General features: G+C 33.8%; 2 protein-coding genes across 7 annotated transcripts in view; one reads left to right on the forward strand and one right to left on the reverse strand.

Annotated features, from left to right (window-relative positions):
* Positions 1–513: 513 nt before the first annotated feature.
* LOC132699412 (SET domain-containing protein SmydA-8-like) overlaps positions 514–25,435 on the reverse strand; it is a 28,684-nt gene continuing 3,762 nt past the window's right edge. For 2 of the 4 annotated variants that reach the window (XM_060666091.1, XM_060666090.1), the window contains 8 exons: positions 9,790–9,911; positions 4,368–4,502; positions 4,126–4,289; positions 1,850–2,055; positions 1,607–1,801; positions 1,306–1,550; positions 995–1,254; positions 514–886 (listed from right to left, as the gene is read on the reverse strand). In XM_060666091.1, the coding sequence (XP_060522074.1) occupies positions 642–886; positions 995–1,254; positions 1,306–1,550; positions 1,607–1,801; positions 1,850–2,055; positions 4,126–4,289; positions 4,368–4,502; positions 9,790–9,911 (1,572 nt within the window). In that variant the 3' untranslated portion in view covers positions 514–641. Of the gene's footprint in view, positions 887–994; positions 1,255–1,305; positions 1,551–1,606; positions 1,802–1,849; positions 2,056–4,125; positions 4,290–4,367; positions 4,503–9,789; positions 9,912–11,133; positions 11,528–22,807; positions 22,939–24,134; positions 25,349–25,435 lie in introns of those variants that run through there. The other 2 variants (XM_060666093.1, XM_060666089.1) reach the window with 2 other exon arrangements.
* On the forward strand, positions 17,248–24,145 carry LOC132699413 (odorant receptor 30a-like). Of its 3 annotated transcripts, XM_060666094.1 has the most exons (7): positions 17,297–17,528; positions 17,577–17,816; positions 18,905–19,238; positions 19,301–19,400; positions 21,166–21,258; positions 22,239–22,394; positions 22,551–24,145. In XM_060666094.1, the coding sequence occupies exons 1-7, from the start codon at positions 17,312–17,314 to the stop codon at positions 22,593–22,595; spliced, it is 1,185 nt and encodes a 394-aa protein (XP_060522077.1). In that variant the 5' UTR covers positions 17,297–17,311; the 3' UTR covers positions 22,596–24,145. The 3 variants fall into 3 exon arrangements, with proteins under 3 accessions (XP_060522079.1, XP_060522077.1, XP_060522078.1); XM_060666096.1 differs by lacking the exon at positions 22,551–24,145 and having other exon boundaries at positions 17,248–17,528; positions 19,301–19,407; positions 22,239–22,255; XM_060666095.1 differs by lacking the exon at positions 21,166–21,258.

Raw genomic sequence — 25,435 nt, forward strand, 5'->3', positions numbered from 1 at the left:
ACGTTAATATTTATTTATTATTTATTATTATTTTAGGTGAATTGAGACACCAAATAATTATCCACTCCTACGGAAAGTGTTTCATTATGAAAACGTCTTCTCTACACTGCCAAAGTCAAATATATATATATATATATATATATATATATATATATATATATATATATATATATATATATATATATATATATATATATATATATATATATATATATAATTATATATAAAATATATTTTTAAACTATGATAATTTTCCGACGAGAACGTAGATGCTACAAAAGCGACCGTCAAAATCCATGAAGAAAATTAATTTTAATATTCTCTGTTGGTCAGTCAAATACAAGAAACAATTTTAAATTAATGACCATTATTGTAAAAGAACAAAATAGAAAATAGTTTTGGTTAGTTATCTAATAACCTTTTTATAGGAAATAAAAGTACCAATGTGCTAAGATTAACGGACTTCGGGCCAAATTTAGAGTAATACGCCTTTTAATATTTTATATGGTTGTAATTTCAAGAAACTCGTGTGCTATTGTTTCTACAATATTTTACTTATACTATATCAAATCAAAAAGTGTAAGACAAGTTTAATAAGTACTATTTATTTGTTTAGCAGGATAGAATTATTCTGGAGGGTATCATCTGATTTTCCCAACTATTTTTTCCCACTCTTTGATTTGCATTAGAGCATCTCTTGTCGCTCTACCCATTATACCCTCCGCGGAATTTTCGGGCTCATTCTTCAAAATAATCTGGGCTTCAGATAAATAGTCAACTACCTTCTTCAGCACCGCTTTAATCTGACCCTTGGACATTGAATTGGATTCAATTTCCCTGTTGAGCAGTATCATCACTGGTGCGTGTATTTCGTAGAGAGTTACCCCTAAAACTCCCTAAATTAGATAGCAGTCAATGTCTTGTTCTCAGAACTATATTCTGCGACAAGCGAAACTAGTGAAAATTAAGACGTCATCCAATAATTAGACTTTACCTCGGATTCGTGTGTATCCAGGCTCTAAAACATTAAATATCTTCAACACCTCTTCGCAGAGGTCCCTTTTCCTCTCCAGCTGTTCCTCACTTAATTCGTGGATCAGGTAACCTTTGATGCGGCCGTATAACTGACTCAGAGATATCTTAATGCCCAGGCAAAGGTAATGGTTGGGATGGAGAACATTCCGATACTTTTGCAGAAACAGCTCCATGGATCGAATGTCGTTGGTGTCTATTTCTTCCACTTCGTGAGAAACTCTACAGAGAACTCTATTAATTAATAATCTAAGCAACCACTGTTATATATACCTGTTTAGTAACAATTTAACAGATTCAAATGGAACTCTGTAACCGGGGCACGTGCTTCTAGGGCTCGTGCAACTCGAAGCAGACTCAAAGTTTAGCGGATTATCGCATAAGACGAGACCGTTGCTACACTTAGGGCAGATTAGTGCCCCCAAGTAGGTTCTTAACTCTGTTGGATCGCGACACCTCTTGCAACAGCATTCGAAGAATTTGTTTTCCAAAATATGTTCCCTACGTCTTTGCGAGCTCTGATAAAATGGGATTTCAAAAATGAATTGACTCGATTTCCATCAGGGTTAGTTACCTGCAGGGTGTAACTGTAACTTAATGTGATCGGCTCACCTTCGGCAATTGCTGTTGATGCTCTGATTGTTAGGTTGAAGGTACCTTCTTGATCAGTATGATTAGTATTTGGAACACAGTCGTGCGACAATAGAAACGCCGTAGGATAGAGACCGCGTAGCTGAACGTCCTGATGACCAATTTCGAAGGCGTTCACCTAGAAAACGGGGTAAACAAAGCTAAAAGCATCAAAGCAATGACGTACCTCCAATATTCCGCATATGGTGTGAATTTCGTCTTCAGTAAATTCCGTTAGTTTCCATGTTCGAATTATTTTGTCTACCACTCTCGTCTGGTTAAGGGCCCATAAGTCTGGAATTCCTCTTCGAATTTCGTTATGGCTCTCCATGTCCATCAATGCCGCAAACGAACTTGGATCCGTTGTTTTAAGAATAAGACACCTCAAAGGAACTGGAATTGGATATTGCTTAATGAAAACCACCATGTATATGAAGCTATTTCTCACACTACCCAAAATATTCGACAATAAGTGTTAATCGCAAAGATTGTGAGTAATTGCTATTAGTTTTCTTATTAATATATTATTATTATTAAAATTGGTTTTAAATTGGGAGACTATTTTATTAATTACTTTTTTTTACTTATTGCACATATACTTTCTATACAGCTTTTTCCTCAAAGTGTTCCATAAATAAGTTGGCTATAACCGGGCTTAATGGGCTTCCCATTGCCACTCCGTCCACCTGTTCGTAGAAGTTTCCCTTCCACACGAAATAGCTACCGGTCAGACAACACAATCTTTAAGCCTACACAGAGGATCCAGCAGACCATCAGGCCAGCGAAGGACAAGAGGGACTCACTTTCAGCTGCAGGAGTCTACCGCATTCCGTGTTCATGCGGAAAGGTCTACATCGGAACTACCAAGAGATCAATGGGAACGAGACTTAAGGAGCATAAAGCAAGCTGCAGGCTAGGACAGACAGAGAAGTCTGCAGTAGCTGAACACGCACTGGGCAGCGGGGAACGCAGGATACACTTTGAGAGCTGTAAGTTACTAGCATCGGTCAACGGCTATCACAACAGACTAGTCAGGGAAGCCATTGAGATACAAAAACACCCACACAATTTCAACAGAAAGAAGGAGACCCTTAGACTCAACTAAATCTGGAACCCGATCGTTAGGAACGCCCGAGCAGTACCGATCGATGTCCCGAGACCAACCGAAGCGGAACAAGCCCCGCCCACCACCAATCGGTATAAATACAACCTGCGCAGGAGAAATCGTCAGTCTACGTCCAACATCGGAGATGGAAGGACCTCTGAAGAAGCTCGCCACTCGTGCTAGCGAAACGTTAGGAAGTAATTCCAACCGACGACGGCCTTTAAACCCGAATCAAGATAATAGCTTATGTTTTTTTGACTTGAAACAACTTTCTTGTTCTCTATTTTATCTTACGTTTTTGTCACATCTTATCTAAGGCCTTGGAAAATTCACCTCCATCTTACATCCCACTACAATCATTTCATTTTAAATAATTAAAAGTTTAGATATTACATTTGGAAGAAGTTTTTTCGTTATTCGTTTCAAGGGATAGTCTGCACAACTACATAATTCGATCAGAAATATGGTTAAGTTAAGACAGTTTGGCCTATTTGGATTGGAGCAGCATTGTGATATGCACAATTCAAATTTGGCTTTATCATATAGGCAAACTTTCCATAATTTTTATACGTAATTAATTACATAATTTTAATTAATTAATTACATAATTTTAATTTTTCACAGAAACTTCCACAGGCTACTGTAATATTTTTTATAAAACTTCTGAATTCCTCTTGTGTCGGATTGACTGCTCAGTTTCAGTCAATCTCTGAAGAAGCCAACAGGATGATTGGCGAAACGTTAGCTAGTTGGACTCAACAAAAACCGACGCAGGAGGAATCCACAAGTTACATAATTTTAGTTATTAAAACTAAATAAAAAATCACTACTCTCACAAGAGGAAAAAATCTGACAATTTAAAATTATATTTCATTGCTCACGTTGTTTAAAATAGCTAACCAAGGTTTCAAGTTGAATCAGCGAATGTTAGAGTATCAATGCACAACGTTATTGTTTTAAAAACTGCTTTGTAAATTTTCTTTAATTGAAGTTTCAATTTTTTGACCTGCTTTATTAATAAGCAAAATTGCAGTAAGGAAAATAAGTTGCTTTTATTGTTGTTCAGAGAATTTCATATTTTTTTGGAGAACAAAGAAAAAACTCATAAGTTCCATTAACCTTGAAAAGATGTGAATTCTATTACGCAGACTAGAGGTATATCAAGGAACACAGAATCCGTTTCCAAAATTGTTGATTATTAATTATCAGTATTCAATTGTCAAATGTGAAAAATATGCATTAAGATTATATTACAACAAACTGCATGGGAAACACGAATTTTATAACGGTACCTCCAATTCTAATAGGTTACACTGTATATATCGATCAAACATTTTGCATTTGCATATATCCTGTACCTATGGCGTGAAAACTGGTACTCAAATTCTCAGCGTTATCATAATCAAGATAGGAGACGGACCTGCATTCTTCTAGTAGAGTACATTCGATTTTGGTGTGGCCGTGTTGTTTTCCAAGTCCTTCGCAATTTGTTGAACATAAGGGCCACCCACATCCCGGACACCTGTGCGAATGTGCGTCGTATAAAAATGGGATTAATTGGAACGCTCAATACAAAGTGAATACGTAGGGTATTTATTACCTATGGAATTTGCTGCCTAATGTTTTGTAACATGCCAGGCACTGAATTTTGCTGCTGTTGCAAGGTCCGACAACTAAAGGTTCTTCTGATATGATCACTTCATTGGGCTTGATGTCTTGTTTTGCAACCAGGTACCTAAAATCAACAAATCTCAGCTGTAAGCTCACGTAGCAAGATTACTTTTGGAAAAGATGCATATATTTAATTAAACGCTTTAAGTGAGTGAGTGAATAAACATGTTCCTTCTCAATATTTTTTGCAATTTACTTAAAGAGTGAATATATTATGCAAAGGCCTCTAGCTAGGTAGCTATATAGTTAGCAATAGTAGTACTAGTTTTAGCATGTACAACAGAATAATGCTATAGTTTAAAAACAAATTTTCTTCTTAGTTTCAGTTTACTATTTCAAGGCAACGGGCGTACAAGAACAGTTTGAAGGGTACAGTCTTATTGCAACTAGCTAAACTAACCAAAAATATTTAGGGTATGCGGAATATTATTAACTTGTCCAAACAATTTAAAGTGTCAACATCAGGTTCTTATTTTGCTGTTGAGAAATAATTCGAGTTATCAAAAGAACGTAAAACTATATTTTCTAGTACAAAATGAAGGTCCCCATTAGCAAAACAAGTTTAGTTTTTGAACAAAGCATCATTCCTATGCGCTAATTAAGCCGTAGCTACTTTTGGTGAAATTAAAGGATGACGACAGGTCACTATAGGATTATTGCATATTACCAAAAAATTCGACAATCAAAGGCAAAACGTACACGGTAGTTGCAAAGCACTCAATAAAGATAGTATAAATAAACACGCCGTTATACTCAATGATATTAATTCTGAATCTTCTTGGACGCGTTCCAAACAAAAAATGCACCATTACATTAATAATAAATTTTATATATCCCTTGCATCCACTGTCTCCTATTTTCGAATTTATTAGCGACTTTGAGCAAGGATAGCACACGACACAATCATATGGCTTTTTCATGCGCATCATAAAAACTGGTTTACGAGGGTCGTTCAAATATTATTCCAAATGATAAACGAGCCGTTGATATAACAGACGTTCCTAATGTCAGATACATTTTTGTTTGTCTACTAGTCTACATTTAAGTCGGAATTGTGAAATATCTCTAGTAAGCCTCCTAGCTACAGGGTGATATGAATGAATCCAAATGGAACTTCATATTAGGTGGTGAAGAACTGCGAATAATTTGCGAAATAAGTTGTTTTCAATGAAAATATTGATTTGATCCACCAGGGATTAGGTCTTAAAAAGCTAGACGATGGCTATGGCAGATGTTGATTAATTCGGACATCACTACATGGGATCGTTAAGGCTTTCTGGTAGGATTCGTTTTTGTGGATGGAAATGCCACCATCATTGAAGGTTTCCTGTCGTGGTACTATGTTCTGACATTAATTTTCGGAGGGCTGGGCCTCTGTGCGGCTTAGGAACCTCAATAAATTAACAACTAATGGTGGCAAAAAGTGCACCAGGAGATTAGGTAAACCAATAAACAATCCATGAAGTTCTAAGGCAGAAAGAAATGTACTTAACCAAATCATTATTAATAAAAGATTTCACCACCTCATGGACATGGACATATTGAAATGGAAAATGGCCTTACAAGGTAGCTTACAAGAAGGGTTCTAGTGTCAGCAATTAGTACAGAAGTGCAAGAAAAATGTAACCTAAGATTGGGTAGCATTCCCCAAGCATTAAACGAATATGATATCGAAAACACATGGAGACTATTACGCAGTAGAATTAGTCAGGCTATGCTGAAAAGTAACAGAACTAAACATAAAACACGGATGATCATATCAAAATAAAGATAACACGAGATACAAAGTGATGAATACAAGCGAAGAAAAATTGGTTAAGAGAGCAAAGGCACGAAATATAGCACTTGAGAGCCAAGCACGACTATGTACAAGAAAATCAGACAACTGGTTGATATAAAGAACAGCTACAGGTATGAAAAAAATATATTTATTATTAGACGGCGGGCTGGATATTACCAAGGCAGAACTCATACACGCTATATCAAATGTAAGGAAAGAAAAGGCACCAGAGCTAGATGGATTACAGATAGAGATTTTAAAAGCGTTAGATCGCTTCTATTAAGTTTATTCAATTGCATATGCAAGACAGGAGTAATCTCTAAAAATTGGCTTAAGGCATCCTTCGTTGCTGTGTCGAAGAAAACTAACTGCAGGTATTACAATAGAATGTATGATGTATAATAATATGACATATGTAAAAAAAATCTTTAGAGAAGCATATGAAGACAGAACAGTGTATGATACGCTGACGACACGATCTTACTAGCAATACAAAGATATTTAATTTAATTTAATTTTAATTTATTATAAAGGAAACAAAATGATAGTCGTCAGCAAAAATACGAATTTTAAATATAGCTATTAGTTTCACAGGGTACAGGGGGGAAAAGGTAAATAGTGGAGAGAGTACAAAAATACAAATATCTGGGCTTTGAAAAAAACTCAAAAAATCAAAAGCAGAATATAGCAAACAAGATCATCATGTAAGAAAATGCAAAATGTGTTAACCAACAGATCTTAAGAATACGCTTATTATGTTGCCTATGCCTGCAACATATTCTTCTGGTATGGAAGAATGGACCCGCGGCTTTCAAAAATATCGGCTTACCGAAAAATGTAGAAGGTGGGTGGGTCGGTGGGCAGATGAAGCGGGTCTGAGGGGTAGTTAATAATATAAAAAGAAGACAGTTTTAGTTATTTTCCACATAATGGAAAGACACAACATTTGAAGAGGGAGAAGTTAGACCAACTGTTTACTCATAATGTAATTCTTTTTTGAAAATGCAAGTGCGTAGGTCATTTACCAACAGGCCGATTCATGTTTAGAGGAATTTAATAAAATAACTCAATAATAATGGCATAATGCCGCAATTTTTTAGTCGAGAGATGTAAACGCTTTTCTTTTCAATGTCAGGGAAAATAACGTTTTGACGGGCCCTGCTACGGCTTCTTCATGACCATCAAAAATAGGGACTTACTTAATTGAGTTTTTCGCAAGCGCCTGAAAATAAACCAAATTTAAAATTCTTTATAAACAGTAAATTAATCACATAATTGTTATTTTTATGAGCCGGACCGATACATGGTTTTCGAATTTTCAACAAGTAAAAGTGTAAACAGTTTTAAAAATAAGACGCGGTTAATAAAACGGTTGAAGGTGGACAGTGTGTGTCGCATAAACACGGGTGTCATCGTTATAAATTATACGGAAAATAAGTGAACAGCCGCAGTTGATTAAGTCCAGCCTTTCGTGTGTTTTGCAACAATGGCGGCGGGTATGGCAGGCCGGAAGAGTTTTTGGTGCACTCGGTTAATTTTAGCGGATTGCAAAGTTGCAAAACTGTACAGCTTTCAACGCACCTGTCTGCGCGCCGTCGAGTGATGTCGTAAAAAATAGGACCCGAGACTGAATAACGCTGCCCGGTGGGCCAGATTTGCGTCAGAATATTGGAAAAATGCTTATTGGTGACTTAGAGATATATTCAAGGTCGTTGTTGTGAGATGGAAACGCAATAGTAGTAGAAAAACTTTCAAAGATCTGATGAACTTAAAATATTTGAGATAACTTTGTGCTTCTGGTTAATGTGCGTATCTATTGATCTCGAGAACATCTTAATCTTTGTTTTTTTTTCGGATATTTAAACCGTTTAAATTATAGACTATTTACAAATATCTTCCTTGAAGGAACATTCCATTAATAGGGTAAAAACAAAATTTTCGGAAGAAAATCTCCTTTTTTTTTGCTTTGTGAATAAGTCTAAGGTATTTGACCGCAGACGTATCTCGGATGCCATAAGGCGATTTTAAAAGACATTCAACTTAACAGAAAGAGACAGTTACGAATTAAAGCACTACATATAAATAAAGGAATAAGACATCAGTGCATCCATTCTCAATGTAATAATGGATAAAGTTATAGAAACGCTGACTAAATCATTTTCATGTAATGAGAGGTCAATCTATAACGGCTACATCACCTCTTCAATTAAGCAGCTATGCGATTTAATATCAGAGAATATCAACAAGACTAAATGGATGACAACATCAAAGACCCGATAAGCTGTAAATTAGCAATTGATACAGTGGGAAGAATATCCAGAGGAAGACTGCTGAGGAGGTAGAAAGATTGCTTTAATGGCATAAACAGGCCTATCATATGGGAAACCATATTGATATAAGAAGAAAAAGAAGAATTACAATAAGAGATGGTAGATTATGTCATAATTTCGTAATCAAAGGCTTCGTAATTTCATTCAAAATTCATTAATAATTGGAGCCTCTTTAACTGAAACAGGTAATTTTGGACACATGTTTATTAACCAAATTAACGTTACTTTCTAATATTCCAATTACCGTAAGAATTAGTGAAGTATTTTTGAAACCCTCTATATATCGAATAAAACTGGATTAGGTTTTGTTTAACTTTACATAGTAATACAGGAAATTTCAATTTCTGCAAACAATCTTGTGAATTGAAACATTTAAAAGAGAACAATTTTATCATAATCTCCCCGGTACATTTATCTTCCTTTTAACGCTGTTGTTTCGACAGTGCCAAAAGCCTAACGAACTATATGTGCAGTATTATATTCTAAATAATGGTAAGCGTTAGACAAAACCAAATAATTCGCTAATGGTCCGCTTTAACAATAACACTGCTGCAAGAATATACATCAAAGAGGAGTGTTTATTTTCACGGTAATTTGTATAATGGAATATAGATCCCTCGAAATTGTTGGCCGATATCATATTTATTTTCGGCTTATCGTAAACTTCGATCTTAAATGAGTCCCGGATTTTTTAAATTTCCCCAATATGTTGTACTTTCCCCAATTCCGCATCATGATTTTATAAGGTGAACCTGTTTAGTCTCTGTAAACATTGATCACACATCTAGTTTATCAGTCAGTTTGCCGATTCTCATCATAGCGCATAAAATTGTTTACGACGCTTATGGTTCCTGACATTGTTGCTCATAATTTTTGATAATATAATAAATTAAATAAAATAATAAATTTTTGTCCTTTCCCTAATCCAATCGCACTTACCTAGCAATAAATTTATTTCGTCTCATTTTGAAGAAGACTTTCTAACAACTTGACTATTGATGATACTCAATCTGAATATATAAAAATTATATGAAACGTCAAGAACGGTAAGAACATTATTATTATTATTATTATTATTCCACTTCTTGATAGAAACAAATATTGCCTTAGAACTATCAAAAATAAAATCTGTTCAAACTATGTGGCTACTGTGGCTCTATGTTTTTCAATTGTTCTAGAATGGTAAGTAAAATTGAAAAGCACTGACCGGTTCGTTTATCTTTATTTTTATCTTATCTTACCTTCCCATAACGTCAGACACTTTTAGTTCGTATTTTGGCTCTCCCGCGTTAATTTCTTCTTTAATTTCTCCCAGAAGATCGCTTGCGATCGATTGGGATCTGCTTCGACAGGATCTACTCTTCTGAAAAATCAAGAACACGGGCATTTCAAATCATTTTACTTACGCGCCATGATTTTTTGACTTAGAACTACGACGGGTAGTTAGCTTAGTTGCTTAAGTTGCTATTTTTGATAATTAAACATTTTTTTTACTTCCTAAGATGATGAAAGAAGAAAGTCGAGGAAGTACAAACACCTGAGGACCAGAGGATCCTCGCTATATTTATAAATATGTGTATTGTAGAATTCTCTAGAACAGACGTTCTAGAGATATAAAGAGCAGACTGGTCAGATGTTATGTATTCTCGATAATTCTCTGCAGAATGGAGTCATCGACTATGGCAGGATGGCTTCAAAAAACTACAGGCTTTCGAAGTGTGAGTATCTGTACGCATACTTAGAGTTTCTTGGATGGAAAGGGTAACAAATGCAGATATATTACAACGAATGGAAAAAGAAACAGGGATAGCGGAATCTTACAAATAATAAACTGACTTTTTATTTTATTTTTGTGTTTACCTGTACAATTTTTTCTTTACTATTTTTTTAGGTTTATAGATAGGTAGGTACATTTTTAAATAAAAATAAAAATAATAAAAAATGACAAAACTAGGTAGCATAAATGTCAAAATAGTTTGAGTAATGTTGGAACCTTTTTTTTGTCAAGTTTCGCGGAAATCGTCAAAGCAAAACATAAGAGCCGTATATTTCGAAAGCTGTAGCCTATCGACATCATTAACCTTTCCAAAATGATAAATATGATAAAATTACAAAAATAGGGCGCTTTCACATGAAAAAAAAAACGATTTAGACCTGCCAACGTAATTTTTGACATAACATTTAAACAAAAAAAATTGTTCTTTATTCACGAAAATACAAACATTCAACAATATAATATTTTCGAAGTATAAGTGAGTTCAAACAATTTTTTGTTTTCAACGTTTTTCTTAAATATTTTTTACAGGTTGCGCCACCCGGCAGACCGCAGACCATTGAATAAATAGATTAAAAGCGGCAAACAAAATTATAAACGCGGCAATTAAGAAATAATGAACGAATGAACGAAAACAAATAAAGGAAAAACAAATTTAAATATTTAACACTGCTTGCGAACCAGGTTTCGTTTGCTTTAAACAAGCCAATTAACGCACACTTTTTGTCGATTTTTAGCGTCGGTCTTTCAACTTTTCAATATTTATTGATGAAGATCTTTCGAATCGTTTTTAAAAATCACCAGCACTCACTTTTCTACGGTGTGATTTATTCATTCTGCAGCAGTTCCAAACAAATCCTCAGCTGGACGTGATGCGCTCTATCATCAATCGCCTTTGGATAAACTACTACACCGCCGACGTCTGTTTACACGCAGTTCCCGGAGAGAATGTTGGCAAAAGCCTTCCAAAATCCCGACCGTACATTTGGGATTTTGCAAATCTTCCCCACCGCTCCGGTTGCGTGGGAGAGGCAGTGGTGTAGCAGGAACTATTTCCGTTTTAATTAATTGTACACTTGTATCCTGCTAATCTAATAATATAACTCTTCGAAATAAAACTAAGTGTAATTTGTCAAGGTTTGCACAGCTCCACTTTGCTAAAAATTAACTTCAATTAATCATCGATTTCAGGTTGTATCCCTTAGTTATTGCAGTGATAGAAGAACTGAGATTACAAGTTGTTTCAGCAGTCACCGTCAATATCTTTAAAACTAGAATCGTAGAACTTCTGCGACACAAAAGAAATTAATGAAAATTATTGACAAGCTTCGCATTTCAAGATTTTCTGTCGGATTGGCTTATCGATCTTATTTTATTTATTTAAATCACTGTAGCTTCAAAATGATTTCAGCAAACTCAGGCTTGTTTGAAAGTGTTTTCAGCTCTAAAAGTTTTTAGAAGAATTTTTATGGGGGTTTTAAGGCAAGTTTTTAGAGCAATAGCTTTTAGAGCTATAGTTTTTGGATATATTTGTGAAGAAGATTTAGAGCTACACCATTTATAGTAATAGTAATTAAGAGCTACAGGTTTTAAAGGAGTTTTTACATTAACTTTTAAAATTTGAAGAACTGAAACTTTTTGAGGGGGTTTTTGAGCTAGAGCTTTTGAAGTTTAGGTTAGGTATTAGGTTTACTTAGAAAAAATATTTCTCTTGAAGTTAATTAATTGAAAAACACAGCTAAATTTCTACAAAAAATGCATGGTATTTTGACTGCCGAATTCAGGTGTGATCTGACTGATCCGATATGACTGGGACAAAATCCAGGTCCAAATTGTAACTGCATTTTTTGGAGTTTTTTATATTCCTATTTATATTTATATTGAAAAAATTGTTTTATTTACTTCCGTACGAATGAAGTTTTCACTTTCTATTTTTAACAAAATAATTGTTCTTACAATTTCTGACAGAAGGAAAGCCGGTGTTATAGTTAATTTAATCAATAAACTTCGTTTTAAAAACAACGAAACCCTTAAAAGTCAAATGAAAGTCATATTTACCATTTATTCTCAATCATACAATATGAAGATTAATTTTAGTGCGATATAGCTTGTTCAAGCTATACCTTAGTTCTTGAGATCCATTTCTTAAAGTAATGCAGAATCAAAATTGTAACTTTATTCAGTATAACTTTAAACGAATACAACTGCCAGGAATTGTGAATCGTCGGTTTCCTAGCAACTTATATTTGCGTCGTGGTTTGAACCTCAATTTTAATCAAAGACTATAAATAAAATTTGAAGTCTAATTGTCATAACAACGTTAAAGCGGTCGTCCAACCGTTAAAACATTAAATTAAATTAAATTTAGTTGTTGGATTCGAGAATGATATTGACGTGTATAGCAGTCGCACGTGAGTGATCCAAATATCAATATTATTTTCGCAGAAATAATAAAATAACAAAAAATCGTATTATGGTGTGGCTTTGTTTTAAGATTTTTACCATTTTACATTTACATTAAGATTGGACGAGAAAGAGCAATGGACTGTAAATTTTTATAAAATTGAAGCTAGAAATAACGCGGCGATTTAAATAATAATATATTGACGTAACGAGACAATTTCCTTTCTTGTTGATCTACCTTCACCTGGCTGTTGACTGGCACAATTTTGCAATACTTGACGGCACTCGAGAGTTTAATTCTGGCACGCGGAAAATGCTCTCACCTTGTTCTCTACCTGATTCGTACTAGTCCCGATCACAGCCGAATACGACACCGAAGGTATGGTCTGTTCATAGATATAAAAAAGTGATGGTCATTAAAGTTTCGGACTTTAAATTCAGGTACAATTGTGGTCCGTACTAGAAAATAATTTTATAACTACCTGTGTTTAATATTCTTTGGTTTGGTATACTACTTAGTTTAAGTTTATTAGTAATCATTCTTATTTCGTGTGTAATACAGCGTGTGTTGAATCGTGTGCGAATTATGCAAAATATGTGTGAGTATAGTGTATCTCAGGAGATGCTCCCGCCCAAATGTAGAAAACACTATTCTATTGAGACTAATGAAATTATAAACAATGTTTATTTGACTCTCATTGAACGTGATGCCAGCAAGCAAGCATCTTTAGAAGAAACAGCCACATTGACGAAAATTCCAACCGGTGTTAAATGTGGCAGAACTACCTTATGTGGCAGAACTACCTTACGAAAGTGTATTCAACACGTGGGTTTTAGATTTAAAAAGATTGACAAAAGGCAAGTTTTAATGGAGTCTTTTAGAATTCGAAAATGGCGACGGGAATATCTAGAAAAAATTAGAATTTACAGAGAACAACAAAGGCCAATTATTTACTTGGATGAAACCTAGTTCGACACTTATGATACCCGGGAAAAGGGTTGCGTTGACTCAACTGATAAGTGTAAAACAAACGCGCCATCAAAAAGAGGTAAAAGAATAGCTGTCTTACGTGTTGGCTCTAAAGAAGGTTAGATTCCAAATAGACATTCTCTGTCTGCGAAAAATATTAAAGATTCTTCTCTGGATTACCTTGCAGACACTACCGCTGATTTATTTGAAAGTTGGTTTAAAAACAAACTAGTTCCAAACATTCCTCCTAATAGCGTAATTGTAATGGACAATGCAAGTTATGACAGTAGACAGTTGACTAAAACCCCTTCCTCATGTGACACAAAAGCAACAATCGAAAACTACATGTATAATAACCACATTTATTTTCACGAAGATTATACCAAAAAGCAATTAATTGAGGTTCTACAAACCTTGAACCTACAAAAGGAATACGCCTGTGATAATTATGCAAAAAATCTAGGGCATATAGTTTTAAGGCTTCCACCTTACCACTGTATATTTAATCCAGTTGAACATGTTTGGCACCAACTGAAATCTGCCATTCGTCGTAACAATGTTTTTCCCCGTGTTAACTCCAATGTCCTCAAACTTATAGAAACCAAAGTTTTTAAAATCCCTCCACAAAGGTGGGCAAATTTTGTTAGACATATAGAGAAACAGAACAGTCGTATATCCATATTGCAAATTATATAGAACAAATAATTAGAACAGGCGATGATAGCGATAGTGATACTGATATATTATGTGAATAATTTTAAGTAATTTAAGTAGGTAATAAAAATCATTTGTAATTTTCTTTTAGATTTAAACATAAATACCTAAATAAATAAATAAATATTGTTTAGTATCTTTCCTAACAAAATCCCAAATAATTAAATTATAAGCAAAGCACGGATCTTTTCGGCCATATTTCATTCTTACAGCTTGCCCGGGTCTTTCCTTAATTCGTATCAGTTAGTCACTTTCTTATATCTATGAACAGACTTTACCTACGAGTTTTTTCTGGCCGTATACCCAGAGAGATTGTCACCAAAATACGCGGAGAATATATATTAATTAAATGAAAACCAATTTCAATTTGCTCGATATAAGAATTCTCCCGAATTATCAAAAACTGAAGATGAAAAATAAAACAAAAACAATTCTGATTGGACGGAACAAAGATAATGTCTAAAATATATATAGTATTGGTTAGCATTTTAATTTTCGGAAAATATTCTGAAAATGATTTTCAATAAATATTTACTGAAATATTCGATTAACTTCGGAATTTTGTTGTTTGTGAATGCCACAGTCAATTAAATTAGCGATATTCAGCAAGTGATAACAAACTTAAATTAACAAACGACACTAAAATGTTGTGTTTTTTTGTTCAATGCAGGCAATGTGCCGTTCTTAGGTTTGTCTTTTTCTTCTTCTTTCTTCTATAGTAGGCCTATGGCCTGTTCCTTCATCGGTCGCCTCTCAACCTGGATTGAGATCGTCGCTCCATCTTTTTCTCGGTCGTCCCACGCTCCGCCTTCGGTCTGGTGATTTGTCTCTAACGATTTTTACTAGTCTGCCATCTTGCATACGGTTAATATGGTCATTCCACTGTCTTTTTCTTTGGAGCACCCAGTCGTTCACGTTGTCCACGCCGCACGATTGCCTGATGTTTTCGTTTCTTTCTCTGTCCAGCAGTGTTTTTTCTGAGATATGGCGAAGAATCTTCATTTCCGTAGTCTCCAGAAGTCGTCTAGTTTTTGCGGTATCTTATCTTGTTTGTGCCGTGTAGGTCATGATCGGTCTGATAGTTGTTTTGTAGACTCGTACTTTTTTATGTTTTTTCAGACGTTTGTTTCGCCAAATTCCATGTTGCCTCATTTCGTCCTCCATATTTCCATAACTGGTAATGTCAATACCCAGATATTTAAACTCCATCTCTTGTTGAATTACTTGCCCGTCCACTTCTAGTTTACATCTGAGCGGCTCTTTTGATGTGGTCATAGATTTCGTTTTTTGGGCTGAGATAGTCATGTTAAATTGCTTGCCTGTGCGGTTGAAGATGTTTAAAAGTCTCTGCAGATCGTCTTCGTTCTCTGCACATATCATTGCATCGTCTGCATATCAGATAATTGTCACTTTTTTTAACACTTCATTCATAATTATATTAAATAACAACGGACTAAGAAAGTTTCCCTGTCTGATACCGTTGTTGGCCTGGATAGGTTTAGTTAATTTGTTATTAATATGGGCTTGGATGTTATTGTTCAAGTATATATTTTCTATCGTCTGGACAATATTTATGGGTATATTTCTGTTATACAATAAATGTATTACATCTTCAAGATGAACACGATCAAATGCCTTTGTGGGATCAATGAAGCATAGGTAGCATATTATATTCTATGGATGTCTCTGTTATCTGTCCTAAGACAAAAACTGCATCCACGCATGAGGGTCCTCTTCTAAACCCTTGTTGTTCATCTTGTAGCGACGTAAGACCATTGATTTTGTTGGTTTGTTGGTAAAACTTTAATACTGTTTTATCATTAAAATTATCCAAAGTGACTTAGATCGTATTTCCCGTGTCCATTCATTACTGCTTCGTATAGCTTGCACAAAGTTTAATTATTATTCGTAATATATGTTGCAATAAAACTTGTAATGACATCTCTCCAACTTTGCTGTATACCGTTTACAGCTTAGGTTTGTAAACAATAAAATTATGAATTGGATAGCTCTAACGCATTTAAAGAATTGTATATATTGTTTTTACTAAAAAAAAATATCTTATAAGCCATTCCACATGATTTCGACTGTATGTCGTAAATGTGTTAAACATTATCACTAAAAAAATTGTATTGAGTTTCTGAAGATTATTATTAAGAATCAAAATATCAAATTATAAGAAGCAGTTTCGATGTTTAAATAATATTGAAATAATGCGCCTTCTAAAACAGCGTATTATTTCCGCGAAAGACGTTGATTGATCGACGTGTAGCATATTTATGTTTTGGAACACACGAGCTTTGAATTATAAACTTACATTAATAAATAGTTCCTTTGAATTTTGGCCATCTGCTAAACTTAATAAATCGACTTTTTTCGGAAACAATTGAAAAATCACACATACTTTGAAATGCAAGCGGCAACAGTAATCTCTATAATGCCATCTGGGTTCGGAAAAAAATTGCGGTAGGTACAGTTGCGCCTTTTCGGTATAAATATTTCAGCGTGTCATAAGATATCAGAAACGCCCACAAACCCTTCTGATTACAAACCGCTTCTGATGGACAGTTAAAGTTTCCACTCTTTATTTTCCACCTGTTATTAAGGCTTGCGCACGTTTTTTAATATCAGCGGCGGGTAGATATTCTTTCATTCAAAAATAATACTTAAAAATAGAATCATAACTATGGACTAATGAGCAAAAAACAGGATTTAAGATAATGTTGATTAGCAGGGTCCACAAAAGCAGAAGTCGTTAATAAATTTAACCGTTTTTTCCGAGGGCTCTGTATATCGGCCATCCACGGCAATGGTTGTGCGTGGTGCCAGTTTAAAACATTTAGGTGCAGCTCTTAAATATTTAAAAGCGACGGGAAATCGCCTTAGTCCATTCCTGGAGACCATGCCTAGAGCGAAGTCTTACTTCAGCTACATCCGTCGGCTGATGATGATTATAGGAATATGGAGAATACAAAATGGAGAAGAATTGTCAACAAAGGAAAAGCGTTTATACCACATTTACGCTGCTACGTTCCAAGTTATTTCCACTTCAGGAGGACTATCGGTGCTATTGGAAATACCGACCTTAATTAAAAGAACTTCGGTATTTTCCGTCCCTGGTAGGTAGTGGTAAACAACTATTACAAATATTGAGCAACGGCTTTCAGTGTTGGACAATGTAAGCAGGGTCACGATGTACGGCCTTATTGTGTTCAAAATGGTCATGTGGCGATCGAAACGGATGTTCGATTTGCTGAATATTGCTTTAGAGTATGATTCTCAGTTAGCTGTTCACGCCGACCCGAAAATAAAAGAAATATACAAGCAATACTTGGATTATGGAGATACGGTTATCAGCATAATTTTTTTGTCTGGAGTTTTGATTGGGTTCGGTATAGGAATAATCGGTGAGCTAATGATTAAATTTTATATATTGTAATTTGTATTTTCGAAAACGGGAAACGTACGGTCAAGTTATAGTGTTTCCACGGATATCGTTACCTCAAAATTCAGATGATGTGACGGCAAATTCGAGAGTTACAGATTTATGTAGAGAGTGATTTGCAAATAATGAGCAAAAATGAACGCCAACTGTTGTATTGAATGATAAACTAATCTTAATACATATGAGTCACTTCAAAATTATAATTTATGTATACAATTGGGATCAAATTTCGGTAAAAAAAATCCTAATCAATAGTCAATGATCCAGTTGTTAAAGGTACTTTGCTTTTATATTATTCTATGTTGACAATTTTTGACACTAATGCAAGCCTTTCCAAAAAATTTGGGTGCTCTAGTGATGGAGATACTAAGCAGAATCCTATTCCACAGATTTTTTTAACAGACACGATGTGTTTGAATTCATTTTTCTATTCTTCGAAAAAGAAGCGATTTTTTCGATGCATATTTTGAATAAATGTGCCAACATGTTCAATTTTAATAGGATTAGTTCAGAACAAAAGAGATGAGTGTGAAATAAAAACGAAAATACCATGTACTACTGTAATATGTTTTTAAGAGGAGCACAACTAACTTTGTTTTTTAATCACAGCATATTTATTTAAATTAATTATCAAAATCTTCTTTTATATCACAATGTAACAATCATTTGTTAAAGTGGCCTTAAATTACATGGATTGAATGAGATTTTGTTCACCACCTAATCGAACATATTTTTTATAATATTTTTTTAGTTGGTTAGTTTTGATTAGATTAATAAATAGTCAGTAAAGGCAAATAGAGATTCTGTTTCCTTCAGTCTGCTAATAATCGGACAATTGAAAACTTTAATACTGTTTTATCATTAAAATTATCCAAAGTGACTTAGATCGTATTTCCCGTGTCAATTCATTACTGCTTCGTATAGCTTGCACAAAGTTCAATTATTATTATATATATATATTTTGATCCGCCTTAAATATTTTCACAATCCCGTAGGAATGAATGGAATTTCAATTATCCGGTGCTATGGTTGATATAAAATACGTTTTAGGAGATATAAATTGTTATAAGTATTTCATGGAAAACAAAGGCCGTAACGTGTCAGGAAATCCGTTACCGTTGAATCTCTGGTATCCTTTTGATAAAAACAAGTATTATACAATGGTGCTGGTAGACCAAAACATTCGGCCGACAATGTGTTGCCTATGTATCGGCGTCGTGGGCGCTTCCGTCAACTCGGTTGTAGTATTTCTGACGCTACAGTTGAAGCTGCTACAGTATTATTTCAGAAACGCGGATACATTCAGAATCGATGACGAAGTGTTTGAAGACATCGTGGAGCGTAATTTGAAGCTGCTTTGTGTCAAACATCAGGAATTAATCGCGTGAGTGTCTTGAAAATTTGTCTGCAACAATTTCGGTTCACAGCTTATTATTATCGTTCTAGATTCGCAGAGGAGCTACGTCAGACATTGAAAAATATCATATTAATAGAGTACGCTGTTTCCTCAGCCTCTATAGCCATCTTAATTCTTCAAACCATCGCAGTAAGTGGTAGGAAAATCTCTTTTTTATTATTAAAAATGTGTAAAATGACATAGAGCAAGATGCTTTATTTTCTATTCTTTGAAAGCAAATCCCCCTTTCCGCAATGGATACGAAACCTGATGTCGGTGTCTTTTGCCCAATTTCTAAAAAAAAAATCCTAATGGCAAATCCAATCAAAATCTGCTACCATTTCAGAATCATAGGAGAATTCCAGACAAAAATGTTTCTACCATGCAAAACTTTTGTAATTCAATGAAACAATTTCTCGAGCAATTTCTGACGAAAAATTTAATGATTTAGGTGCAACAAGTTTAAGTAATAAGATTATGCAACTTTAAACATAGTAATACAAAAAATTAATTCATACTGATAGTTGTGAAATTGTGTTAGTAGTCTTACCTATGCTGATAATATAGAAACTTTTCAAAGCACTAGCAGCGTTCAACAACCAACATGGCTACTGGTTACGGCTTAAAATTAGTTAAGTGTGTTGAAAATGGCTGTTTAGAAAAATAGTGCAAAGTGCATAAATTAATGGAAAATCTGGTAAAAACTTATGCGGTGTTCAAGACCAAGCAGTTTTCTGATTTTGTTTGGTTTGTATTTGTGTGTGTTTTTTTTTTTAAATTAGAGCATGCTGTTGTCCTCTTCAACTTCTCTCTACCTTACGCTCTTTTATAAGTTGAAGCTCTTTGTATTGTAGGCCGTTTTGCTGATTTTGATGGTTAAATGTGGACTAAACATACTCATCCTTCTTAGAGTGTCTGCGATGGATTTTTTACTATTCCACGTCACTTTGATCAGTTCCAGGTAGAACCATAAGTGCATTTGTCTTCTTGTTTAAGAGTCATATCCTGACAGCATTTTAGGAGTACAAAGCGGTATGGAGACGGGAAAGCTTCTTGTATCAGAGGTGTTTGCTTATATTAATGAATCCTGTTAAGGCGATTTCAATGTGCCTTCCTATCTTTTTTGAGTGATTCATCTGGGAATTTACTTCCTTTTCTGTATAGATGTAACTCTTTACTCTAGTTCTCGCCTTCTGGGCTTCAACTGAAGACAAGTGTTTTGGTCTTTGCGTTTATGTCCAATTCCAATCTGGCACTCACCCTTGCTAGAGTTCTCATTAATGTTTGTAGCTGTTCTTCAGATTCAAAACCACTGTGTCTCCCGAAAGTGTCCTTAAGTTTTTTGATTTGAAAAACTAAACTAAAATTCGATGTGTTAACCAATACCCATTTGTTTTCTGTATTGTGGTCGCGCCATCCAAACAATACTATTTCAAATTGGTAAAAACTGCGTATTTCTAAATTTCTGTGATAAATGTTAGTTCCTTTAAATCATACAAAAATAAACTAGGTGTCCCGTTTTCAAAATCGAATTTTCTGTTAACAACTATTAGTTCTAAAAGTATTACACTTATGCTATTAAATTCTACGAAAAAATGTGGTTTGAAAATGTTTTCATAGAGACACATTGAAATGTGATTTTCACAAATCACATTTCAAGTGATTTCTAAGAAATGCACATTTTCGAAACACACCTGGGAAACGGAAACATACATTTATATGCGATCTGTACTTATGTTACTTATGAAGATTTTCCTGCTCCAGAACGAACTTTCACTAATTTTTTATCAAACGCCTTTGCTTTCCATAGATTGTATGAAATTACCTTAACATTATTAATGTCATATCCTCAGAGTAAATACCATAAAAACGTTTGATGTAATATTTGCCATTAACAAATGTACTATCATTTTAGAGTGGCGAACTTGTGTTAAACTTAACCATGCTGACCTACACAGTACTGCAGCTACTTATATTCGCTTGGAATTGTAACGAAATCATCATTCAGGTAACAACGATTTATCGTTATTCTAATGTATCTACGCATATTTTCCATACGGTCATCCATAAATGGCCTCAAAGGCGTAAAAAAATCCTGTATAGGCCTTAGAAATTTTTGAAAAAAATTAATGAATATAGTTTAACTTTTTATACCATTCGCTAGGGCAACAATATAGTCTGCATATCAAATATTCGTTAGTTCTAATCGCAGTTAGAAAGTCAAAAGTTTGTTATAGTCTGAATCGTGCTCAATAGCGCTAACGAAATCTAATCCGGGTTAATATCAGATAATCTGTTGTCTGTTTCCTGTTTGTGAAACGGTAGAACAATTTTCGAATTTTTTTTTAACCGATAGTTTGAGCCATATTCGCTTCTTCCAACGTCTGTTTATTTTGTTCATATAAAATGTGAAGTATTTTGAAGAATCGAATACCATGGAATCGAGTATTGTATTGGATACTTAATACTGAGTAGTTCTAATCGTAATATCATGTTTGATAAATATACATAAATTCTTTGAGACATCTTGTTTTACTTACTAAGAATATAAAGTTATTCTTTTATTTTCGGACATTATGTCCATTGAACAGGCATAAATGTGTTAGATGTTAGTTTTTAATCGTATTTGTCATCTCAACTGCTGCTGTATTGTATTTTTTAAAATTATGACTGCGACTGTGGTACATGTACATACATACATATAAAAATTATATTTAAAATGTTACATAATTCCTGAATTGTCTAGAAACGACAGTGTTTAGTTTTTTTTTTCAAACACCCGGTAGGTATATTATCTAAATTGTGAAAGATTTATTTTTCCGAAATGAGTAATCCTGCCATTTAGAAAGATATTAAAAAAAATTAAAATACCGGGTATTCCGAATTTAAATTTCTAAACTTATGCTGCAAATACTGATGTTTCGTTGAATGAACGACCTGCGTAGGTAATAGTAGTAATTAAATGATGAACTTTTATCACTTTTTCAGAGTTCGGGATTAGCGGACGCCCTGTATCAGAGCAATTGGTACGATCAAACTAAATCGACGAAGGCGATTTTGCATGTGATGATGATGAGGTGTCAAAAACCGATTCGTTTAACTATCGGTATGTTTGGGGCGATGGATTTGGAGGCCGGAGTTTCCGTAAGTATGCGAAAATGGTTCGCGAAAAGTTTAAAATTTGAAAATTATTTTTGTGATCGCTAAGTATTTCTAATCATGAGTCATATATTGGCTTTAAAGTTTCTGTTGCTGTGCTTCCTAATTAAAAAGTTCTAGTCCAATTTTTATTTGTTTCAGAGATTGAAGTTGGGTTATACATACACGACGCTAGTTCACAATTAAGGTCTCCGACTTCGACGTCATATTGTAGAATTAAAGGGCACTCATTTATGTGTGCTATAGACAGCATAACCATTTTAGTCGATGCAGCTAGTTGCTTACTTTGAACATACACAATTCCATTCTTAATGAATATTTGCAAAAAATTAGTTTAGTAGGTATTATTTTAATAGTTTTACACAAGAATGAGTAAGCATTAATTTCTATAACCTTACTTGACATTATTTAGTAGTAACAAACGATGCGATTACCCCTCACACTAGAGTAAGTTTTGGTCAGTTTTGATAGGATTTTATGTAATCACAATATTTTCACGATATTTTCTGTGTGCCAGTTTCTCTTCTTTCTGAAACAGAAAATATCATCGGTGTTCTATAAAATGTATTGAGTTTTTCGTCAACCATGGCTGCTTATTTGTTAAACGGAACAGACCCGAATTCCACAAATATATTGAATTTTTAGATACAGTGTGATTTTGAAAATTTTGAGAATCGTTGTCGCTCAGTCATGCGTTTGATTTATAAACGAAAGTGCGGATGTTTAAGGAAAATTCTCGATAATTTTATTAAACTTTTCATCAATTATACTGGGTGTTTCAAAACAAATGCAAAAAACTGTGATTCCTTAAAAACGAAAATAACAAAATATAAAATATTAAGGAAGTAATATTATTATGATATCACAATTTCAATTTTGTTTTATCTATTATTTATCCTAACTAATTTTAAATGAAAACTTACGGCATGACACAGCATGCCCTAAAAATATGTTTTATTTTATGTTTTATTTAGAATCTTTTGAAAAAAAGGAGTTTCTTATTATTGTTGTTTTCGACACTGTTGTTAGTTTCAATCCACTGATAATACAAAAATATGCGAAACTTTGTTTTTATAATTGTAATACTTCCGTAATATTTAATTGTTCTATTTCTGTTTTGAGATAAAAAATAAAAATATTAATTTTCCGCCATATTTCTAGCCATCTATTTTAGACCCAACGATTATATAACAAAGCCACCTTTTTTTTTAAAGAAGATACCACCAGCTTAAGATGTTCGCATTTGTTTAGAAACATCCTGCACAATACATAAGAGCTATTTCTCAAGTTACTTATTTGTCGAAATAAAATTATATGTGTGCAAGCTTAAATCTGCATTGATAATACGCTCCAATTATGTTTAAATATTCATATGTGTTATATAAGAGAAAACAAAAATTAAAATAGTAATTACAAATTGTCACTACTGTTTCTTTAGTAAAGTATATTAAAAAAATGGACTTCCTTTTTAAAGTCGCCGGCCGGAGAATAGACACCCAAATTCAAATACGATATAATTCTAATGAAGTGAAGTAACCAGTATCCAACATAATCGAAATCATTGTTTTGAAATTAAAAGTATTTAATATGAGATTCATTAAAACTCGGATAGTACTTAAATCTGCAGTTTTATCGGTAGACGTCCTATATGTTGTCTTTAAAGTCTCAATAAACTTCAAAATATCCTAAATTGACTTTCACTAGATTGATTTAAAAACAAATTACCTTTGCTACTAAATAAAGTCCACAGAATAGTAACGACTGTGAAATCGGTCGGACAAAATCACGCATCCTTGCGGTAAGCTTCATAACTATTTCAGAAGACAATGTAAGGCGACACTCCCACAGACGCTTTTGATTAAAGGGCCCTGGTTTAAATTTTGTGCTATTTATTTTCTCTCTGTTATTAGGGCGTAAGAACGTTGACGAATGAACATCAGAGGCGCACATATTTTTTTACAAACTACCTCGAAACAAAAAATGCCGGTACCGAGTCTTAACAAATATAATAAATTAACAATATTAAACTAGTCGCAATTGATTTCGTGCAGTCGGGATTTTTGATATTTCTGATTTCAATTAATGATGGAAAGTTGACAAATTAGTATATTAGGTTTTGTTGAAATTTTGGATTTTTTTTTGTATGTGGTATCAATTGACTAAAAAGGAACTCTCGTAGAAATTTTCGTATTTACCAAAAAGTCATGTCGAAGTTTAAAAGTAGAAGAACGTTTCATCAAAATTGTAGAGCACGATCTGGTCAGTGTTTATGCAGTCAATTTTTTGCAGATCACTCTACATTTAAACCATCAAAATGGAATATAGTAACTATCAAATGAAAAACACAGTTGGCAAAACAAGTTATTAGTTAGTGATTTACAGCCAATCAAATTAAATGATAATAAAACTCACTCGTCAATGTTTTCAAGAAATATAAATCTTTCGGTTTTGGCTTTCTTGGTAGAACCATATTGCTTTTATTGAAGCATCTCTCCAGTGTCAACTACAAAATTAATTTTTTTAAATAGCGTATAATCTCCAGCTATTATGAATTGTTTTCATTTAATTTTGGCATATGCTGTTATAATGTGGTAAAAATCAACAGATTCCATACAAAAAGTCTATTAGCACTCCACTCAGATAATCATTTGCTTCGAGCTAGGAAATTTAAATACACTAAAAACTTAAAAAATTCTCTTGACCTAAGCTTTGTGATTTAAAACTTTCAAAGACCAAAATCCTTTTTTGAGCATTGTTTTTATTCTGTAGCGGAATAGAACAAAAGGTAAAAGCAATTGTTCATGTTTGATTCCTGTTTGATTTTGTATGTATGTATTGTGTTTGTATATTTACTGATACTTCATATAATCATATACTTTTTTGCATTTAGTGTTACATATTTGTATTGTAAAATAGTCAAATAAAGAATATATCTATCTCATTTTACAATGCTTTTTTTATTTTTTTGGGTAACACGTATCTATTTATTGCGATAGCGTTCATATTCTTATCCGAATTAATTGTCC

Source organism: Cylas formicarius, unplaced genomic scaffold, assembly GCF_029955315.1.
Source record: "Cylas formicarius isolate icCylForm1 unplaced genomic scaffold, icCylForm1.1 PGA_scaffold_3__17_contigs__length_32017465, whole genome shotgun sequence".
NCBI classification, from domain to species: Eukaryota; Metazoa; Arthropoda; class Insecta; order Coleoptera; family Brentidae; genus Cylas; species Cylas formicarius.

What these genes read in the sequence shown, in the direction of transcription:
- LOC132699413 (XM_060666094.1), top strand. Translation starts at nt 17,312, where the DNA reads ATGCCTAGAGCGAAGTCTTACTTCAGCTACATCCGTCGGCTGATGATG. An exon ending in TAATTCTTCAAACCATCGCA is followed by an intron (nt 19,401 to 21,165) that starts GTAAGTGGTAGG and finishes CTATCATTTTAG; the next exon opens with AGTGGCGAACTTGTGTTAAA. An exon ending in ATTTGGAGGCCGGAGTTTCC is followed by an intron (nt 22,395 to 22,550) that starts GTAAGTATGCGA and finishes TATTTGTTTCAG; the next exon opens with AGATTGAAGTTGGGTTATAC.